The sequence below is a fragment of the Acanthisitta chloris genome, unplaced genomic scaffold, assembly GCF_000695815.1.
Source record: "Acanthisitta chloris isolate BGI_N310 unplaced genomic scaffold, ASM69581v1 scaffold23474, whole genome shotgun sequence".
Taxonomy (NCBI): domain Eukaryota; kingdom Metazoa; phylum Chordata; class Aves; order Passeriformes; family Acanthisittidae; genus Acanthisitta; species Acanthisitta chloris.
This window is the reverse complement of record NW_008669139.1, coordinates 44,864-53,992: the sequence shown is the minus strand read 5'-3', so window position 1 is coordinate 53,992 and position 9,129 is coordinate 44,864. Positions and strand designations below refer to the sequence as shown.

The 9,129-nt window shown below is 47.0% G+C and overlaps 2 protein-coding genes across 2 annotated transcripts in view; one reads left to right on the top strand and one right to left on the bottom strand.

Moving 5' to 3' along the window:
- LOC103800823 (coiled-coil domain-containing protein 42A-like) overlaps window positions 1-942 on the top strand; it is a 46,763-nt gene extending 45,821 nt beyond the window's left edge. Inside the window, exon 7 of the mRNA XM_009073208.1 lies at window positions 781-942. Within this exon, the coding sequence (XP_009071456.1) occupies window positions 781-942 (162 nt within the window). The remainder of the gene's footprint in view (window positions 1-780) is intronic.
- Window positions 943-1,160: 218 nt separating this feature from the next.
- Window positions 1,161-9,129, bottom strand: part of FGFR3 (fibroblast growth factor receptor 3) — a gene marked incomplete at its 5' end in the record, with an annotated part of 31,809 nt that continues 23,840 nt past the window's right edge. The window contains 9 exons of the mRNA XM_009073207.1: window positions 1,161-1,331; window positions 1,418-1,523; window positions 1,974-2,111; window positions 3,555-3,625; window positions 5,196-5,318; window positions 6,672-6,862; window positions 7,020-7,130; window positions 8,317-8,438; window positions 8,531-8,679. Coding sequence (XP_009071455.1) covers window positions 1,167-1,331; window positions 1,418-1,523; window positions 1,974-2,111; window positions 3,555-3,625; window positions 5,196-5,318; window positions 6,672-6,862; window positions 7,020-7,130; window positions 8,317-8,438; window positions 8,531-8,679 — 1,176 coding nt within the window. The remainder of the gene's footprint in view (window positions 1,332-1,417; window positions 1,524-1,973; window positions 2,112-3,554; window positions 3,626-5,195; window positions 5,319-6,671; window positions 6,863-7,019; window positions 7,131-8,316; window positions 8,439-8,530; window positions 8,680-9,129) is intronic.

Here is a 9,129-nt window from a genome sequence, read left to right as displayed (position 1 = left end):
ATTTATTTATATATATACATGATATATTTATAGATATATACACAAATTCTCTGGAATAAACCTTTTTGATATAAGTTAAAGGCTCTTGCCTACAGGTACCCGTAATTTCTTTCTCCGAGTCACTGCACGTAGATGGAGCCAAACCGCTGGCGTCGAGGGGTGGCTGGAGGAGCTGCTCCCCCACTCACCCTTGGCAAGCAAAACCACACAAACCCCAAAAGCAAGAATTTTTTCCCCCCAAAATTGGCTGTTCTCAAAGGTCAAGATGTGACTAGAGATGCCATGTGGGCACCCAGGAGCCAGGTCTCAGGGCACTCTGCTGCTGTCACATGGGTGATACTCTCCTCCCCACAGTCACCATGGGGTCTCTGCCCATCCTGGTGTCTGCTTGGCACAGCCCCATCGCTCCCAGCCCAGTGCAAGGGCCAAAGCGTTGACACTTCAGGTGACTTGACTCTTTTTGTGATTTTTATTTTCATTTCTCGGTGACAATTTGCATTTGACTTAATTTTGCTTTTTCTTCTTCCAAAAAGGGTTCCTTCTAATGTAGCTGGGTAGTACGATCATGAAGCTATAAAAACGACGACAACAAAAATATAGATATTTTTATAAATATATGAATCCCTGCAGGCAACGTGGCTTTTCAGCTCCACCAAAAAGGTTCATGTACAGATTGCATAAGCAAAGAATTTCCACATTCTTTACACTTTTTTTGTGTATGTGTGTTGGTTTTGTTTTTTGAAAAGAAGATTTCTCTTTTTTCTCTTCTTCGTATTGCAGGCACAGAACGGTTACTCTGGCACTCGAAGCGCAAGCGCGAAGACTGGGAGGTCAGCACCCCCAGGTTCAACATTCTGCGTAGTAAAAAACAAAAAAAAATTCATCGAGGATAGATCATCTTGGCAAGAGATTAGTTCCTTCAGGCCAAACAGTGCTTCTTGACTTTTCATACAGCAATAGGGAAAAAAAAAATGTAAAAATGAAAAAAAATAGGTTTTTTTTTTTTCCACCCTGAACAGCTTGTCAACAAGACAAATCTCCGGGCACCATCATGCAGTTCCACTGGAAGATCCTTCACTATGGTTTCATCCCTGGCGCCCCACACTTGCGCCTCCGTGGGCACAGCGCCCGCCCATCCATCGTCCATCCATCTGCACAGAGGGCCCTCACGTCCGGACGACGCCGTTGCAAGGTGGGTGCTTGGGCAGACAGGGCTCATCGGGCAGCAGGTCATGTGCAAAGACCGAGTCGTCCCCCGAGGAGCAGGTGCTGTGGGTGTCCTGGCCAGCTGGTGAGTACTGCTCAAAGGGCACTGAGAGGTCCAGGTACTCCTGCCAGGGTGACAGACCCATCAATGTTAGGTAGCCCACACCAGGGACCAAGTTACCCCTTCCCACATCCACCCCACCACACTCACATCAGTGGATGTCACGGTGAGGACCCTGTCCAGGTCTTCCACCAGCTGCTTGAAGGTGGGTCGCTGCGATGGGACGGCGTGCCAGCACTCCCGCATGATCATGTACCTGCATGACAGAGGAGATGGGACTGTCACCCTCGGTGGGGCTAAGTGGCACCCACCCAACAGCCCACCCACCCCCAAATGGGAGAACAGCTATAGCAAACAACTTCAGCCATGGTGGCCTTGGTGCGTTGCCAGCCGGAGGGAAGAGGAGGGTTTTGTGGAGCAATGATCCTCGTTATTGACCATCTCATGCGTGACCATGCTCTCAGGGCAGGAGGAGGACCTGTCCTGAAGATGACACACCAGAGCTATACCCCCAACTGTCATCTGCCAAATGAGGGCTCAGTCATGGACTGACCAGAAATGAGTTAGGGTGGGTAAGTCTACCTGGACGGCCACATAATGTCACAATGGGGATGCCCCAATAGCCCAAGCCACAGTCTGGGGTACTATTTGGCCACAGAGAGAAGGGGAAGCAGGGCGAGGAGGTCAGCCACCACCACACACTCACAAATCATGAGTGCAGTTTGCAGGTTTGTCCATCCGATGGCCTTCCTTCAAGAGCTTGAAGAGTTCCTCAACAGGAATTCCCGGGTATGGAGACCCTCCCAAAGTGAAGATCTCCCATAGTAGCACTCCAAAAGACCAGCTGGAAACCAAAGAAAGATCTTTAAAATTCAATGAGGTTTTTTTTCACGCCCCCCCCTGCCCCATATCCCTTCTCCCCTGCTTGGCTTTATTTCTGTGCAGCCATGCATAGCTAACAAAGTCATCAATAGCATGACTAATTGCCTAGGCCATTTTTACTAGTTACTTGGAGATCTCTGCTGATCCAACTCAATAGCAAAGAAATCCCAGGCACCAAGTCTGAAATTGAAATGAGCATTTAATCAGATAGGTGACAGTCCATCTATCACCCCCAGCTCTTTGTTAGGTCTTCCACCAGCTCCACTGAATGGAACAAATCAAATTATTCATGCACGACTTCACTGAATTGCAGGCTTGGAACCACAGGCCACTAATTGTGCAAGCTGATACCAAAACTTGCTTGTTACAACATTCATTTCACTGGCCAAGCTGGGAGAAAAATACCCCAACAAAAATCAGTGGAGCACTAATGTTACACGTTCCAGTCCTGCAGCTGTGCTCTGGTTAAAAGTCCTCTTTTTCAAATATATCTTTTGCTCTCCTCATTTTCTTTTTAAAAACAGGGATTATCTGTCTCTGTTTCGCTTTCATGCACACTCGCTCTCCCGTTCTCTAGCTTTGATTTATCTGTCATGCCCGCTGCAGCATTACCTAAGCATGGAAACTATGATTTAAGATCAATAAAAGGAGAGTATGTGAAAAATACAGAAACAGAAAACACTCATTTGTCCAATTGCAAACAGGGAGCTTTGGGGAGCAGGCAGGCTGGCCACTGAGGTACTGTAAAAATGCCATTATTGACCAAATATTGCAGTAAAAAGCTAGTGTGCATGTGGAGCTGCTTCAGCCCCTGGAAAATTCAGATGTGATACAGATTTACATGTGAGGCAGGCTCTGCTGTTTGCTTACTGTGCAGAGGTACTAAAACAGATGAGTAGTATTAGGAAAAATAAAGGAAATAAATCAAGTGGCAAAATGAATCTGAGTGTATATTTTCTGAATATTCTCTGATCAGTTCTAACAGCAGACGAGTATTTCAAGCTCATTCCATGTACTTGACTAAAGCATAACTGTCTGGGGTGAGGGTGAAGTGTGGAGGACACTAAGGATAATCTTTTTTTCATGGAGTTTTTTTAGCACAATATTTTTCAACTGCAGGATGAATCACCTCATCTATAAACTGGACAAGAAATACCTGCCTGTCTTCCAAGACTTTTTGAGCAGCTCACTAGAGATCCTCAGATGAAAGCACCAGATAATGGCAAAATAAAACCATGTGCGCAAAGATGCAGCTTGGAATCAATTCCTGTGTTCTTGCATCCCCAAGCACCCCAGCAGTGAACAAGTCCTGCTCGTGCTTAGCAGTACATTTGTCTGCAAGATACTATGGGTGTCGATTTCCCTGTCATTTTTGTTTCTTCAAAAAAAGTGTGGGTATGCTTACACATCGCTCTGGTGAGTATAGACCCGGTCAAACAAGGCTTCTGGAGCCATCCATTTCACAGGCAGCCGACCCTGTAATTAGGAAGACAATGGGAACAACCCATCAGCATATTCCCCCAGCCACAACGGCACCATCTGAATCTTCTTTTCTAATCCAGTTTGAAACATTTTCATTAACAACTGCATCTGCCTTCCCGGTCACTGGGCAAAGCAGCAGTGGCCACATATAAACAGATTAGAGCATTTGATCCCTGGATCTTCGCTGACAATCTTTGCAGTAAATGTTCTCTGTAGAGGACTGTATTTCACTGCCAAGGCAGGTTTAACATATCAGTGTATCTAAATCTTTGCATGGGAACAGCATCTATTGCTCATAGATGCAATGAACTCTGTAGCAGAGCATGGGACAACACTTTCTGTCTCTTGGTTGGAAGAAACAGTTTACTCAAAGTCCAAACCCAGTTTAGGCGAAACTTGAAGCGAAACTTCCAAAGAGCGAAGGCAAGGGCCAGATCCTCTAAGAAACAAATCCTGATCCTGCTGGAGGCTAAGGGAGGAGGTCTGACCCTATCCTACATCAGGGTCATAAACACAGGCCATCATGTGAGAAATATGAGATGAGAAAGACCAGATTAATCATAATTATCTATGGCTTTGTTTGGTCCCTGGAGGGAGTCAGAAAGGACTGTTTCGAGTTTGAGCCATAATTTGGCTATGGGGGAACTTTGTCCTCTTCTGACCCACTGAGGGAGACAACTAGAGATGGAACACAGGCAGGATACACAAATGGGATTATGCTCTCAGCTGTTCAACACAGCTCAAAGAGGGAAAATCCATCTGATCTACGATCAAAATTCCCAAGAATTGTTATTAATTTATGATTAAGAAATCCCAGCAATTAAGAAAGATTTCTGATATGCTTTTGGAATGGATCAGTATGAGCACGGTGGGTTTAAAGGACTGCCTGGACATTTAGACCTCATGAAGACCCAAGTCCCTCAGGTTCTGCAATGCCCTCAACCTCTTCTACTGCCATCTCCACACTCTATCCTAGTTAAGACTTTTCCTCAGGGCTCAACATCTGCTGCAGGCTCTGAACCAAGACACACGGCTTCTCTCCAGCCTTTCATTCGTAAATTCATCTCTACAAAAAAATATAAACAACTCCAGGACTCGGCCCTTTTCTGGGACCATCTTCTCACTTTTGGCAGTGGTGTCAAGGGGATCGGATGTAAAACAGAGAAATGCATGAAAGCTAGGTAGCTCCAGGTATACGTGAAGTGATCTTCCTCTGTTAAGGGCTCTGGTGAGACAGAAATTGGCTCCTTGGTAACAGTAGTGGAATAGGGCTCCACTCCTCTTTGGTAAAAACCTCAGTTTCTTTTAGTTTAAAGCCTTCTGGCCAGAGCTGAGACTTCACAACCAGCTGCTAGCAGGAGCAGGATCTGTCAGGAAGAAACTAAATGGCAGATAGACTCCTGGGAGTCTACCTACAGTCCCTCACTAGGTGAGGTCCCCATCAGATTTCTTCCTCCTAAGCCCCTTTAGAAAAGGAGATGTGGGACAAGGGCCACTTGCTGCAGGGATGACCAAGTTTCCTGCCAGAAGGAGAACTGCATGTGCTTGGCAGCTCTGTACTTACATTGGTGGTTTTCTTGTAATAGTCAATGTTGTGAACGTCTCTAGCGAGGCCAAAATCAGCTATTTTCATCACATTATCTTCAGTGACTAACACGTTCCTGGCTGCCAAGTCACGATGAATGCACTGTGAAAGGTGAGCAAGTCAATAAATAAAGGCTTGTTAGCTGCTCGCGCCTGGAACCAACAGCACCGTGTGGTTTATGAGCTGCCGTTTCATTGACTCCCAAGCTCATAAAGCTGTGGGCACTGCTTAGCTCCTGGCTTTCTGTGTCACCGCCCCATCATGCATGCTCAGTGGAAACCACCTCTTAGCAACACCTAATCAGCAGCCTCAGCGCTGACACAGCCACACGCATGTCTTTTCTCTCCAAAGAGGGTGTACGGATAAGAGAGCCAATCCTCCTCTTCTGTGGGCACTTACTGGTATGTGAAGCTGTCTCTCTGCACTGCTTCCTCCAGGAAGAAAAGTGCAGGCTGATGTTTGAGGGGGAAGAAAATCCCCAAATTAACACATCCCCAATACATCCAAAATACATGGAATCGTGGAATGGTTTGGGTTGGAAGGGACTTTTAAAGGTCCAGCCCTCAACATCATAGCTGTAAGCTGAGCAATCAGCCTGCATTGTGCAGAAAGGGAGTTTAAAGCTACCATGGACCATCCACCTTGAACTGCAGGCACAAGACAAACACATCTGACATTTCAAACTGAACTTTCTCGAGCCATAATGCTCCTTGCCTGCAGAAAGGCCACGCTGGCTGGTGCACAGCTTTGTGAACCAAAGCCTGATTCTCCACTTGCTGGTATCAGGGTAAATCAGGACTAATCCCAGGGTATGATGCAAACAAACACAGAAGCTGGCTCAGTGCCAGCAAAGTGTTCCCCAGGGAGCATCTTGGGCATAGCCATGCATCAAGCCAAATCCACTGACAGCTCTGCTCCCACTGAGCCTATGTGTGCTGGTGACAGCAGCAAGCACACACGCTACACCCAGATCTCAGCCTCCTCATGACTGCTCTGCATCTTCAGCCATCTCAGAAGGGAGATGAGGGGAACAGGGTTGCCCACAGCTCCTGAACGCTGTCTAATGTAACATGGAAGCCCACAGCTTAGCGTGATGCTCACCCTGACCAGTGGTTTGCACAGCTCAATTACCTCTACGACTTGTAGAAGTGGAACTGGTGAGGACAGGCACTGAGGTCTGGGTTGCTTGTGCTTTTATAGGCATTTTGGGGATGCTAATGGTCCTGCAGGTTACAGTGAGGGCTGTACAACTGCATGTACAGCCAGCATACAGGGACTTCTGCATACGGATGAAATCTCCAGCAAAAACCCCAAGATACTTCATATGGAAAAATCTGGCCTCTCAAGGGCCAGACCTGCAATGCTTTGCCTGAGGTTGTCCTACACACGCAACGTTGCCTGCCCTTGAACACACAGCTCACTGAGGCTTCTACCAAATGAGGTTTCTCAACTCACTTTTTGAGATGCCAAGTACTCCATGCCCCGTGCCACCTGATAGGCACAGGAAACCAGGTCCTTAAACGTCAGCTGCTCCTCGGGCAGCTTGCAGGTGTCGAAGGAATAGTCCATGCCAGGTGGGCGACGTGCCCTGAGGTATTCCCGCAAGTTCCCCTTTGATGCGTATTCCACCAACACGTAGAGTGGTCCTGCAAGGAAGAGCACATCAGCATCCAACTGAGGAAGAGCTGACCACCAAAATCTCATCTGGGACATTTTGGGCAGCCAGTGAGTAATTACACAGAAGAGACAGGCAAACCTGAGCCTCCCGTGACCCTGTGGGCACTGGCCTGTTCTGCTACATACCGTCCTGAGTGCAGGCACCGAGGAGGTTAATAATGTTTTTATGCTTCCCAATCATTTTCATCATTTCCATCTCAGAGACCAGGTCAGAAAGGTCCTTGTCTGTGGCATCATCTGGAGAAGGTAGAAGAGGAAAGCAAAAAAAATGTCAGGAAGAAAATAATTGTTCAGGGAAGCAGTTACTACAATGTCTGTGTAGCCTTATGGGGCTTTGATGGGGAAACAATACTCAAAATATGGCTGTAGTTGCTTTTATTCTACTTTGGGAAGAAGATTCAAAATAAAAACAAAACCTACTACCACGAGAGAAAAAAAGACAAAGAGAAAAGTAAGTGGAGGCAAATGTTTGTATGGAAATCAATTACACCTTTCATTTTCTGTTTCATCCTGGCAAGTATTGAATTAAAAAAGACAGATTTTAGTACCTGGAACCTGCTTTCCCGACAGTTTCCCTCACACAGGGGCAAAGAGTAAATGATGATGGAAGGTCAGAGCTGGGAGAGTGGCTACAGGACAGAAGGTATTTTTTTGCATGGAAAGCTCCAACTTTTTCTACAAAAGTGGAAAAACCTTTCTACAAAAGTAGAAAATGGGGAAAATCCTCCCCAAAGGAATGCTTTGGCTTGGGAAGATGGAAATGTTCCTAACTCCAAAACCAATTTCAGAATGGACTGAAGGAAATGTCCTGCCCTGCTTACTCCAGCTGAACTCCTCGGGGTGATTTCGCCTGTTGTGTTAGGTAGATCGGGCTGCAAAAATAGGGGTATCCCAGTCTGTGGTTACTCTGTTTGGGGGCAGAATGGGGAAACAGAGACTTATCCAGAGGCACCCAGTGACTCCCCAATTTTTGGTCTTCCTTTAACCTCTCAGGAGTCTGAGATCAAGTTTCTTCAATAAAGAAGCTCCTCAAGAAAGAGTCCGCCACCTGAACTTCTGCAAACTCCGTCTGAGCTTGCTGCACAAGCTTTTGGTAGAACAGGCAGCGCTGGTTATGGGAGGAGTAGAGTGGGCTGATTCATGGAGCTGGCTAGACGTTAAGGGGGTTCCCCTTCTTCTCAGAGATGCTATTACCTCTTGGCAGAGAACTGGGTTAATTCTCAGTCCCTCTTCCTGATGGGATTTTGCACTTTTACCTGCTCTGCAAGGACAACCCTCACCCCTAGGCTATGTGGGTGAAGGGGAAGAGACACTGCTCTCGCTTTCTTCTATTGTATCTGTTCGTATAAAAGACTTAAAAGAGAGGCAAGGCGAGGAAACCCCAGCACAATATCCTGTTCTGCCCTCTGTGGACTCCCCATACCTTTCAACATCTTGACAGCAACCGTGATAGGCTTGTTTGGCTTGTCCTTATCAATCCCAATTGCTTCTGCCATCACCACTTGCCCAAAACATCCCTCACCAAGCGGCTTGCCCAAGGTCAGGCTGGAGGAAGGAATAAACAGGCACGTTAGGGGGTACTGGTGTGGTGAAATTACCAGCAGGCACAGAGATCCCAACATATGGGTTTGACTGACCGAGAACGTGTCAATTCCCATTTGGGATCTGGAGGTAGTTCCAGCTCGGAAACATTGGCCAGCATTGGCCCATCGCTGGAGGAGAGACGTGTGATCCGGACCAGAGGAGTGTTGGAATTCATAGAAGAGTTGGACTCCAGCGACACCTGCTTGGGTAGAACAAATTAAGTGTTATTGCCAACTGTATTCCCAGGGCAGGCAGTGCCTGAGAGGGATCACTGAGGAAGTCTGAGCTCGCTTTGCCCAAGGACACATTTCTAGAATTTCTAATTGGGAAATGCCCCCACCTTTGCAGGAATTCACTTATTAAGGCACCTGTGGTCAGGTTTTTAGCCAGTGGAAAGGAGGCACCGGATGCTGGATTACACCTCTAGCATCCAGGAGGTATAGTTGTTCTGTGTGCATCTCCACAGTACATACAGGCCACGAATTGACTTCTCTCATTCCAGCACTGTGAATGACCACTGAGCTTGCAGCCAGAGCTTGAAATCTTATCTTTCACTATGGGGTTCCACATGGCGTCTTTTTCTCCTTTCCCTCTGCAATTTCATGTGGCAGAGCACCTCTAAGTGTACAGAGGACCCTCTGCCACCTCCAAG